At 45.5% G+C, this 15,861-nt stretch overlaps 1 protein-coding gene across 1 annotated transcript in view; it reads left to right on the top strand.

The window, feature by feature from the left end:
- Positions 1–15,861, top strand: part of KMO (kynurenine 3-monooxygenase) — an 848,456-nt gene that overhangs the window by 801,076 nt on the left and 31,519 nt on the right. Inside the window, exon 14 of the mRNA XM_066594875.1 lies at positions 9,393–9,452. Within this exon, the coding sequence (XP_066450972.1) occupies positions 9,393–9,452 (60 nt within the window). The remainder of the gene's footprint in view (positions 1–9,392; positions 9,453–15,861) is intronic.

Raw genomic sequence — 15,861 nt, 5'->3', positions numbered from 1 at the left:
TATGTCTTCTGGCCCTGCAAATGTGTCACAGAACTGCAGGGTTGCAGAGTTATTAACTACAGCAGAGCGGTGATTTCCCAGGCAGGAAATAAATTGGCGCAAGCCTGCTGTTAAACTTAGCTGGCTGCGTATGATTTTTCTTTACGTTCTCCACCCACCACACACGTACCCAGAACGCTGAGGACTGTCAGAGGCAGGCCAAATAGAATGTTTTCCCTTTTTTTTAAAGGAAAGGCCCACTGCGTATATTCAATCAATATGTCTTCTGGCCCTGCAAATGTGTCACAGAACTGCAGGGTTGCAGAGTTATTAACCACAGCAGAGCGGTGATTTCCCAGGCAGGAAATAAATTGGCGCAAGCCTGCTGTTAAACTTAGCTGGCTGCGTATGATTTTTCTTTACGTTCCCCACCCACCACACACGTACCCAGAACGCTGAGGACTGTCAGAGGCAGGCCAAATAGAATGTTTTCCCTTTTTTTTAAAGGAAAGGCCCACTGCGTATATTCAATCAATATGTCTTCTGGCCCTGCAAATGTGTCACAGAACTGCAGGGTTGCAGAGTTATTAACTACAGCAGAGCGGTGATTTCCCAGGCAGGAAATAAATTGGCGCAAGCCTGCTGTTAAGCTTAGCTGGCTGCGTATGATTTTTCTTTACGTTCTCCACCCACCACACACGTACCCAGAACGCTGAGGACTGTCAGAGGCAGGCCAAATAGAATGTTTTCCCTTTTTTTTAAAGGAAAGGCCCACTGCGTATATTCAATCAATATGTCTTCTGGCCCTGCAAATGTGTCACAGAACTGCAGGGTTGCAGAGTTATTAACTACAGCAGAGCGGTGATTTCCCAGGCAGGAAATAAATTGGCGCAAGCCCGCTGTTAAACTTAGCTGGCTGCGTATGATTTTTCTTTACGTTCTCCACCCACCACACACGTACCCAGAACGCTGAGGACTGTCAGAGGCAGGCCAAATAGAATGTTTTCCCTTTTTTTTAAAGCAAAGGCCCACTGCGTATATTCAATCAATATGTCTTCTGGCCCTGCAAATGTGTCACAGAACTGCAGGGTTGCAGAGTTATTAACTACAGCAGAGCGGTGATTTCCCAGGCAGGAAATAAATTGGCGCAAGCCTGCTGTTAAACTTAGCTGGCTGCGTATGATTTTTCTTTACGTTCTCCACCCACCACACACGTACCCAGAACGCTGAGGACTGTCAGAGGCAGGCCAAATAGAATGTTTTCCCTTTTTTTTCAAGGAAAGGCCCACTGCGTATATTCAATCAATATGTCTTCTGGCCCTGCAAATGTGTCACAGAACTGCAGGGTTGCAGAGTTATTAACTACAGCAGAGCGGTGATTTCCCAGGCAGGAAATAAATTGGCGCAAGCCTGCAGGCCAAATAGAATGTTTTCCCTTTTTTTTAAAGGAAAGGCCCACTGCGTATATTCAATCAATAATTAATATGTCTTCTGGCCCTGCAAATGTGTCACAGAACTGCAGGGTTGCAGAGTTATTAACTACAGCAGAGCGGTGATTTCCCAGGCAGGAAATAAATTGGCGCAAGCCTGCTGTTAAACTTAGCTGGCTGCGTATGATTTTTCTTTACGTTCTCCACCCACCACACACGTACCCAGAACGCTGAGGACTGTCAGTGGCAGGCCAAATACAATGTTTTCCCTTTTTTTTAAAGGAAAGGCCCACTGCGTATATTCAATCAATATGTCTTCTGGCCCTGCAAATGTGTCACAGAACTGCAGGGTTGCAGAGTTATTAACTACAGCAGAGCGGTGATTTCCCAGGCAGGAAATAAATCGGCGCAAGCCTGCTGTTAAACTTAGCTGGCTGCGTATGATTTTTCTTTACGTTCCCCACCCACCACACACGTACCCAGAACGCTGAGGACTGTCAGAGGCAGGCCAAATAGAATGTTTTCCCTTTTTTTTAAAGGAAAGGCCCACTGCGTATATTCAATCAATATGTCTTCTGGCCCTGCAAATGTGTCACAGAACTGCAGGGTTGCAGAGTTATTAACTACAGCAGAGCGGTGATTTCCCAGGCAGGAAATAAATTGGCGCAAGCCTGCTGTTAAGCTTAGCTGGCTGCGTATGATTTTTCTTTACGTTCTCCACCCACCACACACGTACCCAGAACGCTGAGGACTGTCAGAGGCAGGCCAAATAGAATGTTTTCCCTTTTATTTAAAGGAAAGGCCCACTGCGTATATTCAATCAATATGTCTTCTGGCCCTGCAAATGTGTCACAGAACTGCAGGGTTGCAGAGTTATTAACTACAGCAGAGCGGTGATTTCCCAGGCAGGAAATAAATTGGCGCAAGCCTGCTGTTAAACTTAGCTGGCTGCGTATGATTTTTCTTTACGTTCTCCACCCACCACACACGTACCCAGAACGCTGAGGACTGTCAGAGGCAGGCCAAATAGAATGTTTTCCCTTTTTTTTAAAGGAAAGGCCCACTGCGTATATTCAATCAATATGTCTTCTGGCCCTGCAAATGTGTCACAGAACTGCAGGGTTGCAGAGTTATTAACTACAGCAGAGCGGTGATTTCCCAGGCAGGAAATAAATTGGCGCAAGCCTGCTGTTAAACTTAGCTGGCTGCGTATGATTTTTCTTTACGTTCTCCACCCACCACACACGTACCCAGAACGCTGAGGACTGTCAGAGGCAGGCCAAATAGAATGTTTTCCCTTTTTTTTAAAGGAAAGGCCCACTGTGTATATTCAATCAATATGTCTTCTGGCCCTGCAAATGTGTCACAGAACTGCAGGGTTGCAGAGTTATTAACTACAGCAGAGCGGTGATTTCCCAGGCAGGAAATAAATTGGCGCAAGCCTGCTGTTAAACTTAGCTGGCTGCGTATGATTTTTCTTTACGTTCTCCACCCACCACACACGTACCCAGAACGCTGAGGACTGTCAGAGGCAGGCCAAATAGAATGTTTTCCCTTTTTTTTCAAGGAAAGGCCCACTGCGTATATTCAATCAATATGTCTTCTGGCCCTGCAAATGTGTCACAGAACTGCAGGGTTGCAGAGTTATTAACTACAGCAGAGCGGTGATTTCCCAGGCAGGAAATAAATTGGCGCAAGCCTGCAGGCCAAATAGAATGTTTTCCCTTTTTTTTAAAGGAAAGGCCCACTGCGTATATTCAATCAATAATTAATATGTCTTCTGGCCCTGCAAATGTGTCACAGAACTGCAGGGTTGCAGAGTTATTAACTACAGCAGAGCGGTGATTTCCCAGGCAGGAAATAAATTGGCGCAAGCCTGCTGTTAAACTTAGCTGGCTGCGTATGATTTTTCTTTACGTTCTCCACCCACCACACACGTACCCAGAACGCTGAGGACTGTCAGAGGCAGGCCAAATAGAATGTTTTCCCTTTTTTTTAAAGGAAAGGCCCACTGCGTATATTCAATCAATATGTCTTCTGGCCCTGCAAATGTGTCACAGAACTGCAGGGTTGCAGAGTTATTAACTACAGCAGAGCGGTGATTTCCCAGGCAGGAAATAAATTGGCGCAAGCCTGCTGTTAAACTTAGCTGGCTGCGTATGATTTTTCTTTACGTTCCCCACCCACCACACACGTACCCAGAACGCTGAGGACTGTCAGAGGCAGGCCAAATAGAATGTTTTCCCTTTTTTTTAAAGGAAAGGCCCACTGCGTATATTCAATCAATATGTCTTCTGGCCCTGCAAATGTGTCACAGAACTGCAGGGTTGCAGAGTTATTAACTACAGCAGAGCGGTGATTTCCCAGGCAGGAAATAAATTGGCGCAAGCCTGCTGTTAAGCTTAGCTGGCTGCGTATGATTTTTCTTTACGTTCTCCACCCACCACACACGTACCCAGAACGCTGAGGACTGTCAGAGGCAGGCCAAATAGAATGTTTTCCCTTTTTTTTAAAGGAAAGGCCCACTGCGTATATTCAATCAATATGTCTTCTGGCCCTGCAAATGTGTCACAGAACTGCAGGGTTGCAGAGTTATTAACTACAGCAGAGCGGTGATTTCCCAGGCAGGAAATAAATTGGCGCAAGCCCGCTGTTAAACTTAGCTGGCTGCGTATGATTTTTCTTTACGTTCTCCACCCACCACACACGTACCCAGAACGCTGAGGACTGTCAGAGGCAGGCCAAATAGAATGTTTTCCCTTTTTTTTAAAGGAAAGGCCCACTGCGTATATTCAATCAATATGTCTTCTGGCCCTGCAAATGTGTCACAGAACTGCAGGGTTGCAGAGTTATTAACTACAGCAGAGCGGTGATTTCCCAGGCAGGAAATAAATTGGCGCAAGCCTGCTGTTAAACTTAGCTGGCTGCGTATGATTTTTCTTTACGTTCTCCACCCACCACACACGTACCCAGAACGCTGAGGACTGTCAGAGGCAGGCCAAATAGAATGTTTTCCCTTTTTTTTCAAGGAAAGGCCCACTGCGTATATTCAATCAATATGTCTTCTGGCCCTGCAAATGTGTCACAGAACTGCAGGGTTGCAGAGTTATTAACTACAGCAGAGCGGTGATTTCCCAGGCAGGAAATAAATTGGCGCAAGCCTGCAGGCCAAATAGAATGTTTTCCCTTTTTTTTAAAGGAAAGGCCCACTGCGTATATTCAATCAATAATTAATATGTCTTCTGGCCCTGCAAATGTGTCACAGAACTGCAGGGTTGCAGAGTTATTAACTACAGCAGAGCGGTGATTTCCCAGGCAGGAAATAAATTGGCGCAAGCCTGCTGTTAAACTTAGCTGGCTGCGTATGATTTTTCTTTACGTTCTCCACCCACCACACACGTACCCAGAACGCTGAGGACTGTCAGAGGCAGGCCAAATAGAATGTTTTCCCTTTTTTTTAAAGGAAAGGCCCACTGCGTATATTCAATCAATATGTCTTCTGGCCCTGCAAATGTGTCACAGAACTGCAGGGTTGCAGAGTTATTAACTACAGCAGAGCGGTGATTTCCCAGGCAGGAAATAAATTGGCGCAAGCCTGCTGTTAAACTTAGCTGGCTGCGTATGATTTTTCTTTACGTTCCCCACCCACCACACACGTACCCAGAACGCTGAGGACTGTCAGAGGCAGGCCAAATAGAATGTTTTCCCTTTTTTTTAAAGGAAAGGCCCACTGCGTATATTCAATCAATATGTCTTCTGGCCCTGCAAATGTGTCACAGAACTGCAGGGTTGCAGAGTTATTAACTACAGCAGAGCGGTGATTTCCCAGGCAGGAAATAAATTGGCGCAAGCCTGCTGTTAAACTTAGCTGGCTGCGTATGATTTTTCTTTACGTTCTCCACCCACCACACACGTACCCAGAACGCTGAGGACTGTCAGAGGCAGGCCAAATAGAATGTTTTCCCTTTTTTTTAAAGGAAAGGCCCACTGCGTATATTCAATCAATATGTCTTCTGGCCCTGCAAATGTGTCACAGAACTGCAGGGTTGCAGAGTTATTAACTACAGCAGAGCGGTGATTTCCCAGGCAGGAAATAAATTGGCGCAAGCCCGCTGTTAAACTTAGCTGGCTGCGTATGATTTTTCTTTACGTTCTCCACCCACCACACACGTACCCAGAACGCTGAGGACTGTCAGAGGCAGGCCAAATAGAATGTTTTCCCTTTTTTTTAAAGGAAAGGCCCACTGCGTATATTCAATCAATATGTCTTCTGGCCCTGCAAATGTGTCACAGAACTGCAGGGTTGCAGAGTTATTAACTACAGCAGAGCGGTGATTTCCCAGGCAGGAAATAAATTGGCGCAAGCCCGCTGTTAAACTTAGCTGGCTGCGTATGATTTTTCTTTACGTTCTCCACCCACCACACACGTACCCAGAACGCTGAGGACTGTCAGAGGCAGGCCAAATAGAATGTTTTCCCTTTTTTTTAAAGGAAAGGCCCACTGCGTATATTCAATCAATATGTCTTCTGGCCCTGCAAATGTGTCACAGAACTGCAGGGTTGCAGAGTTATTAACTACAGCAGAGCGGTGATTTCCCAGGCAGGAAATAAATTGGCGCAAGCCTGCTGTTAAGCTTAGCTGGCTGCGTATGATTTTTCTTTACGTTCTCCACCCACCACACACGTACCCAGAACGCTGAGGACTGTCAGAGGCAGGCCAAATAGAATGTTTTCCCTTTTATTTAAAGGAAAGGCCCACTGCGTATATTCAATCAATATGTCTTCTGGCCCTGCAAATGTGTCACAGAACTGCAGGGTTGCAGAGTTATTAACTACAGCAGAGCGGTGATTTCCCAGGCAGGAAATAAATTGGCGCAAGCCTGCTGTTAAACTTAGCTGGCTGCGTATGATTTTTCTTTACGTTCTCCACCCACCACACACGTACCCAGAACGCTGAGGACTGTCAGAGGCAGGCCAAATAGAATGTTTTCCCTTTTTTTTAAAGGAAAGGCCCACTGCGTATATTCAATCAATATGTCTTCTGGCCCTGCAAATGTGTCACAGAACTGCAGGGTTGCAGAGTTATTAACTACAGCAGAGCGGTGATTTCCCAGGCAGGAAATAAATTGGCGCAAGCCTGCTGTTAAACTTAGCTGGCTGCGTATGATTTTTCTTTACGTTCTCCACCCACCACACACGTACCCAGAACGCTGAGGACTGTCAGAGGCAGGCCAAATAGAATGTTTTCCCTTTTTTTTAAAGGAAAGGCCCACTGCGTATATTCAATCAATATGTCTTCTGGCCCTGCAAATGTGTCACAGAACTGCAGGGTTGCAGAGTTATTAACTACAGCAGAGCGGTGATTTCCCAGGCAGGAAATAAATTGGCGCAAGCCCGCTGTTAAACTTAGCTGGCTGCGTATGATTTTTCTTTACGTTCTCCACCCACCACACACGTACCCAGAACGCTGAGGACTGTCAGAGGCAGGCCAAATAGAATGTTTTCCCTTTTTTTTAAAGGAAAGGCCCACTGCGTATATTCAATCAATATGTCTTCTGGCCCTGCAAATGTGTCACAGAACTGCAGGGTTGCAGAGTTATTAACTACAGCAGAGCGGTGATTTCCCAGGCAGGAAATAAATTGGCGCAAGCCCGCTGTTAAACTTAGCTGGCTGCGTATGATTTTTCTTTACGTTCTCCACCCACCACACACGTACCCAGAACGCTGAGGACTGTCAGAGGCAGGCCAAATAGAATGTTTTCCCTTTTTTTTAAAGGAAAGGCCCACTGCGTATATTCAATCAATATGTCTTCTGGCCCTGCAAATGTGTCACAGAACTGCAGGGTTGCAGAGTTATTAACTACAGCAGAGCGGTGATTTCCCAGGCAGGAAATAAATTGGCGCAAGCCTGCTGTTAAGCTTAGCTGGCTGCGTATGATTTTTCTTTACGTTCTCCACCCACCACACACGTACCCAGAACGCTGAGGACTGTCAGAGGCAGGCCAAATAGAATGTTTTCCCTTTTATTTAAAGGAAAGGCCCACTGCGTATATTCAATCAATATGTCTTCTGGCCCTGCAAATGTGTCACAGAACTGCAGGGTTGCAGAGTTATTAACTACAGCAGAGCGGTGATTTCCCAGGCAGGAAATAAATTGGCGCAAGCCTGCTGTTAAACTTAGCTGGCTGCGTATGATTTTTCTTTACGTTCTCCACCCACCACACACGTACCCAGAACGCTGAGGACTGTCAGAGGCAGGCCAAATAGAATGTTTTCCCTTTTTTTTAAAGGAAAGGCCCACTGCGTATATTCAATCAATATGTCTTCTGGCCCTGCAAATGTGTCACAGAACTGCAGGGTTGCAGAGTTATTAACTACAGCAGAGCGGTGATTTCCCAGGCAGGAAATAAATTGGCGCAAGCCTGCTGTTAAACTTAGCTGGCTGCGTATGATTTTTCTTTACGTTCTCCACCCACCACACACGTACCCAGAACGCTGAGGACTGTCAGAGGCAGGCCAAATAGAATGTTTTCCCTTTTTTTTAAAGCAAAGGCCCACTGCGTATATTCAATCAATATGTCTTCTGGCCCTGCAAATGTGTCACAGAACTGCAGGGTTGCAGAGTTATTAACTACAGCAGAGCGGTGATTTCCCAGGCAGGAAATAAATTGGCGCAAGCCCGCTGTTAAACTTAGCTGGCTGCGTATGATTTTTCTTTACGTTCTCCACCCACCACACACGTACCCAGAACGCTGAGGACTGTCAGAGGCAGGCCAAATAGAATGTTTTCCCTTTTTTTTAAAGGAAAGGCCCACTGCGTATATTCAATCAATATGTCTTCTGGCCCTGCAAATGTGTCACAGAACTGCAGGGTTGCAGAGTTATTAACTACAGCAGAGCGGTGATTTCCCAGGCAGGAAATAAATTGGCGGAAGCCTGCTGTTAAACTTAGCTGGCTGCGTATGATTTTTCTTTACATTCTCCACCCACCACACACGTACCCAGAACGCTGAGGACTGTCAGAGGCAGGCCAAATAGAATGTTTTCCCTTTTTTATAAAGGAAAGGCTCACTGCGTATATTCAATCAATATGTCTTCTGGCCCTGCAAATGTGTCACAGAACTGCAGGGTTGCAGAGTTATTAACTACAGCAGAGCGGTGATTTCCCAGGCAGGAAATAAATTGGCGCAAGCCTGCTGTTAAACTTAGCTGGCTGCGTATGATTTTTCTTTACGTTCTCCACCCACCACACACGTACCCAGAACGCTGAGGACTGTCAGAGGCAGGCCAAATAGAATGTTTTCCCTTTTTTTTAAAGGAAAGGCCCACTGCGTATATTCAATCAATAATAAATATGTCTTCTGGCCCTGCCTACACAATGCTGTCCCTGTAGTATTACTGCAGGGCGCAATGCTCTGCACGGCCGATTTGGAAAAAAAAAAAAAAGTGCAACACTGCTAACTGCAGCCTCCACACTACTGCACACTGTTAGATGTGGCCCTAAGAAGGACCGTTGGGGTTCTTGAAGCCTACATTAACTCCTAACGCTCTCCCTACAGCAGCTCCGGCACCAGCAGCACTGTCCCTCAGCTATCTCACAAGGCATCTGAGGCGAGCCGCGGGAGGGGCCGACTTTTATACTCGGGTGACATCTGATCTCCCCAGCCACTCACAGCAGGGGGGTGGTATAGGGCTGGAACATCACAGGGGGAAGTTGTAATGCCTTCCCTGTCTTTCAATTGGCCAGAAAAGCGCGCTAACGTCTCAGACAGGAAAGTGAAAGTAACCCGAACATCGCGTGGTACTCGTTACGAGTAACGAGCATCCCGAACACGCTAATATTCGCCCGAGCATCAAGCTCGGACGAGTACGTTCGCTCATCTCTACTTATTATCATTAATAATTAAAATGACTGTGGCCAAAAATGAAACATTCACGTAACCAGTTTTATTGTATTTAGTTACTTACCCTTTTTTTTTTTAGGTCACATTCACGAGAATACGATACCACAAAGTCGTCCTCCAGTGGAAGTGGCAAAATAGGGTAAATAGAATTTATAGAATGTATAATTCTGTACTTTTTCCTTTCAGGAGCTTTGAAAAGCAGGTTAACATGAATGTCTGAATCGAGTTTAGTGTCTCGCCACTGTGGTTTCACCCTTTTTTTTTTTTACTCTCCTACCATGTTGAATTGCTGCACCTTTGTGGTGCTTCCTGTTCCTTTCCAGCATGTGTCCTAAAATAGAATTTGTGTTCATTAAGTTTTTTTTACCAAGTCTGGAGGTTTGCCTAATATTTAGCATAGCATGTGTGCATTTCCACAGATAAAATTTATGGCAGTTTCAGATGAACTCATTTGTGCGCAAAATTTGCCCGCACAATACACAGAAAATAAAACACATTGATGTCAATGGATTTGTTCTCATGAATGTTTTGCGTGCCTTTTGTGCGCAGAAAAAAAATTAGGAGCCACTCTATTTTCCTCTGTACATGGGCACCAAGGGTCTTTATAGAAGTCTATGGGAGCTGCATACTAATGTGCAATACGCCGTGCAATTCCGTGGGGAAAAAACACATCTGGACCTCATTAGAATAAATAACCTTACATACATCCATAAAGCTTTTTTGTAAGCCACTATGGCTAGCATCACCTACTGTCCGTAGGTATTCACCTTCTAAACCCTCAAGCGGGGTGTGGTTTTTAGCTGCTAGCCTGCTACAAATCCCTTGGGTTTGTTCACACAACAAAATCAAACACGGATTTTTCAGTGTGGATTCTACCTCAAAAAGTCCCATCAGAACTCTGCAGCCATTTTGGACCTTTCCAATGGGCAAATCCACACACAGACTTCCCAATACGGAAATGACACGGAATCTACATCAAGAATTGACGTGTAACTTCTATTTTTTCTATTTGAAATTGCGTGTGAAAAAGTTCAATGCCGTATATACTACAGCGCAGATTCCTTTTGAAATTATTGGAACATAGATTTGCTATGAATTTCTCTTGGAATTGATGTTGATTCTACACAAACTCCACAGCTAATTTTTATACTGTGGGAATATCGCACCAACTACGTCTAAGATGCAGGACAGAGGTTTAGCCAAAGGATAAATGAGAGTCAGGTGCAGATAGGCATCAAAACCAATAGGTCTCCCAGGTAAAAGATGGCAGGCAAACAGGCAGTCACCGGGACAGCAGGCAGAGTTCAGAAATGTAAATAGGTCAGAATTAAGGAACAAAAGGACAAATCCGGTTCAAGTACAGAAAGAGAACTGAACAGGTAAACCAATAAGGTACTAGAGGATAACAGACTGGAGAGTGGAACACACTTAAGGCTCCTTCACACTAGCGAGGGTGATATCAGACTGTGAATCAAGGCCCCCGCCATCCATGTGAAACCCAAAGATGCGAGGAGTTTTCACGTGAAAATGGCCTGATATCACTGCAGGGATGAAGGGAATCCCCCGTTGCGGCTGTTACAGCCACAGCAGAGGATTGTACAGTTCTCCAATTGTCTTCAAAAGGGCCAGCGCTGCTGCTGCCACCGGCCCAATTGAAGACAATAGGTGATATATAGAAATATAGGACATGCGGCAATTGTTTTATTTTCCTGCACAGCATCGCAACAAAAGAATGGGTTTCATATTTGTGCATCTGCCAACGCACAAATATCACACAATTTTCTCGCCACTGTGAAGGCACACTAAGACTCCACAATAAGGGTGGGTTCACGCGAGCATGTTTTTGTGCGTACATACGCACGCACAAAAACACGCTTCTATTTGCAACAATGCATTCCCTATAGTGTGTGCACATGTCCGTACTTTGCAGGTGCGTGCCTGCAAAGATAGGACATGCATGCACCATGGGGAATGCAAGCATTGTCTTCAATGGAGCAGCGGCTGCTGCTGGCGGCTCAATTGAAAACAATGGTCTGCCGGCACCCCTGCATTCTTTTTCAGGGAAGGGCTTTACATATAAGCTCTTCCCTGAAAAAGAAAAATTTTGGTGTAAAACAAAAGTGCAGGCATTCTCTTCAATAGAGCCGCTGCTGCTGCCAGCGGCTCCATTGAAGACCATGGTCTGCTGGCACACCCGAATGAATGACAGGTGAGAGCTGCCTGTGATTGGCTGAGCACCTCAGCCAATCACATTCAGCTCTTTCCCCGCCTGCTGATAGATCAGCACCACAGTGCAGGGGACAGCAGGAGAATAAGCAGCTGTGCCCTGGCAGCTGAAGGGAGGTGAGTAACTATTTTGTTTGTTTTTTAAACCACTTTTACTTGATTTTCAGGGAAGGGCTTATATTTAAAGCCCTTCACTGAAATCAATTGCCGGCAGCAGAATCCTCTACCGCAGCTGACATGTGTAACAGCTGCGGTAGAGAATTGAAGAATTCTTCTGCTGCATCTGCCACAGTCGGGATGAAGGAAACATCTGCCACATGTGGCAGATGTGTTCTTCATCCCCGCGGGGGACACAGCAGCGGCGGACAGGTAAGTAAATTTTTTTTTTACACTACTTTAATTATGAAGCCCTCCCCTGAAAAGCTATTGACGGGATGCCTGCAGCAGGATTCTCTACCGCAGCTGTCATGTGTGACAGCTGCAGCTGAGAATTAAAGAATTCCTCAGATGTAGCAGCAGGGAATTCTTTTAACTAGCGGGGATGTAGGAAACATCTGCCGCATGCGGCAGATGTGTTCTTCATTCCCGCAGGGGTCACGGCAGCGGCGGAGAGGTAAGTTTTTTTGTTTGTTTGGGTTTATTTGTTTTGCACTAAAATGCTTCTTTTTCAGGGAAGGGCTTATATGTAAAGCCCTTCCCTGAAAAAGAATGCAGGGGGCCGGCAGAGCATTGTTTTCAATGGAGCCACCGGCAGCAGCCACGGCACCATTGACAACAAGCACGCAGCTGTGTTCACATGTGTTTTTGCTCGTAACTAGGTGCGGACATATGTACGCACCTAAGTGCGCACAAAAACACGCTCGTGTGAACGCACCCTAAGGCCTCATGTCCACGGGGAAAATCAGGCCCGCTACGGATTCTACATGTAGAATCTGCAGCGGGTCCCTCCTGTCCCGCGGACATGAGCGCTGAAAATAGGAATTTAAAAGAATTTACCCATCCGTAGCGGGCGGGGAAAGTCTTCTCTTCCTCGCGGCCGGATCTTCTTTTTCGGCCGGCGGAGGAACTCGTCACGGCTGCGGCACGTCGCCGGCACGTCGCCGACGTGCCGCGCGCATGCGCCGGGCACATCCGCCGAGCTGAAGCAAGAAAGATGCGGCCGTGAGGAAGAGAAGACCTTCCCGGTCCGCTCTGGATGGGTAAATTCTTTTAAATTCCTATTTTAGGTCTCCCGCGGATCCGGACGGCTTCCATAGGCTTCAATAGAAGCCCGCGGGAGCCGTCCCCGCGGGAGACCCGCATGAAAATGGAGCATGGTCCAGATTTTTTCATGCTCCATTTTTTTTAAAATCCCTTTTATTGACCATCCGTGGGTATTTATCTACCCCGCGGGTGGTCAATGCATCCCTATGGGGTGCGGATCCGCGGGCAGGAGAAGAGTTAAAATCTGCTGCGGATTTTAATTCTTATTTTGCCCGTGGACATGAGCCCTAAGGGCTCATTTACTCAGGTGTATAAAACTGCTGCATATTTCGGGGGGTAAGTCGGGATTGATTTGGTTTTTTGGGGGGTTTCTGCACGCTTATTCACAACATTTTTCACAAGTGCAAAAAAAGAACCACAAGAAGGTCCTATAGATTTCTCCTGTCTCATGCATAAATCCGTGTATTTACACGATCCCACTGACTTTTTCAATTTCAATCCGTACTATGGACCAAAATATGACATGTTGTGTTTTTTCCACACATGCAATACTCTAATACAAGTCAATAATGTGTTTCTGCTGTCTGTATTACGTGTGCAAAAAATATGTGCATAATATGGAGTGCAAATACACCTGTTTGAATGAGGCCTTAAAAATATGTGCATAATATGGAGTGCAAATACACCTGTTTGAATGAGGCCTTACTGGCAGAATTTGCAGAGCAGATCAGGTTCGTATAGCACACCTAGCATAGTCATAGGCGCGAGCCACACTGATTGGTGTTCTGGCAGGACCCCATAGACAGGTGAGATGAAACATCTCAAAATTAAAGTGCTACATTCAGGACTAATACACCAAAAAGACATTTCCAAAGCCACCAACAAGGTCAAACTGATGATGCCGAACAACTTATAATATTACTCAGATAATGAGTAATATATGTGTGTGTGTGTGTGTGTGTGTGTGTGTGTGTGTGTGTGTGTGTGTATGTAAACAAACAGTGGAGTATCCTTAAGGCCGGGCTCACAGCCAGTCCGACCATGCTGTGTACATGAATTTATCGGAAAGCGGATGACTGCAGCAGCTCGCAGGTGGTTTTTTTTTATGTTTGCATTTCCCACATATGGGCTTTGGGTCGGACGGCCTCCATTGACGTCAATGGAGGTCGCCTGTGCGGAATCCGCGACAATATGAAGCATTCTGCGATCTTTCCTCCACTCGCAGAATACGCAATTTGTATCGGAGAGTGTGAACAAAAAAGCAAATTTACATGCTTTTCAATACCCGCATTTTGGAATCCACAATTGGAATCCGCCCGTGTTAGCCTAGCCTAACTCCTTTTAGTGATACATATGGCTATATACATCCCATCTGCAAATACCCTATGCAGTCAGAACATCTGCATATGCTATATATGGAGCCGGCTTGTGAGACGAACTCGCTCCATACACTTTGAGTTTCAGCTGTCTTTGCCACCCACCAGAAACAGCCACGAATGGAAATAACTTTGATCACAGCTATTAATGCTTTACATGCTGCATTCAATTCTGACAGCAGCATAAACATGTCCAGGTCAAGCAGGATTTAGTTGTTCCAAAAAAAAAAACCCTGATAAGATCACAAGGGTACCGTGCAGGAGTCATGGTAGCCTGGGGCCTTCTGAAGGTCCCCTGGGCTGCCAAGATTGTTTGCCTATAAAGGACATGTCTGTTAATACAATATAATGCAATACCATAATATTGCATTATACTGTATAAGCGATCAAATCGCAAGTTTAATATCGCGATGAGGACAAATTTTAAAAAAGTTAAATATTTAAAATAAAGGCTTTTTAATTAATATAAAAAACCTTCACATCCATCACAAAATGTAAAAAAATAAAAATTGTTATCGCTATGTCTGTAAAAGTTTAGTTCATTAAAATATAGCATTATTAATCCTGCATGGTTAATTCCGTCAGGAAATAAAACCAACGCAATGGCAGAATTGCACTTTGGTCACTCAGTCATCAAGAAAAAAATTAATAAAAAACGATCAAAAAGATCTATGTTCCTCACATTTCTACCAATACAAACTACAGGTTGCACTATAAAAACAAGCCAGTACTCAGCACCATCAATGGAAATTATGAGAAAAAAAAGTTATGAGATGCAGCCCTAAGAAGGACTATTGGGTTCTTGTACAGAGGATCAGGAGGACTGTAAAACTTTCCCTATATAAGTAGCTGTGTCCCTACACTATGCCTACGGCACTGCACACACAGAACAGTATAGCTGAAATGGCCTGCAGAGCCCTAGATGCTTAAAAAAAAAATTGGTGCAGTACTGCTCCCAGCCAGCCACAACAGTAATGCACATGATGAGGAGTAGCTCTAAGAAAGACTGTTGGGGTTCTTGACGACAAGATCCTACTCTAACACTGTCCCTATATCAGCAGCAGCACTATCCCTAACCTCTGCTAGCATGCGTCTGAGGTGAGCCGCGAGCGGGACCACTTTAAGTACTCGGCGGTCACCTGATCGGCCCAGCCCTGTGGGGGGGGGGAGAAGGCTGCCACATCACAGCAGGAAGTGGTAATGCCTTCCCCGCATGTCTATTGGCTAGAAAATGGTGCTAAACATGCGGGGAAGGGAAATGCAATTGACTCGAGTACCGCATGGTGTTCGTCTCGAGTAACAAAAATCTCAAGAACCCTAATACTTGAATGAGTGTGCTCGCTCATCTCTAGCTCCTAGGTAAACCCCTGAGGACGGCTGCATACAGGCCCATTCGTATGTGCATATGAGGCCGCAAAATCTTCGCGACGAGTATGTAGTGAGTAGAACCCCTTTGAATTAAAAGGGTTACTTCAGATGTGTTTTTCTGTGCGCATTTCGTGCGTGGGAAAAAACACGACAAGCTGTATTTTGGTCTGCAATTATGCACGGAAGGCCCAAAAAGCACTGCATGATTTTACGTGCTTTAACGAGAACTGTACCTAATGCTTTACCGAGAACTTTAACGAAGGCTTTACTGAGTCACCTGACCGGCATACAGAGTCTGCAACCCACCTAATCTAGCATGTAATAAAGTATATTAAAAAGTGCCAATACAGGTGCAATAGCCTGCGATCGTGTGCC

The sequence above is a fragment of the Eleutherodactylus coqui genome, chromosome 3 (assembly GCF_035609145.1).
Source record: "Eleutherodactylus coqui strain aEleCoq1 chromosome 3, aEleCoq1.hap1, whole genome shotgun sequence".
Lineage (NCBI taxonomy): Eukaryota > Metazoa > Chordata > Amphibia > Anura > Eleutherodactylidae > Eleutherodactylus > Eleutherodactylus coqui.
This window is presented reverse-complemented; position numbering and strand designations above follow the sequence as displayed.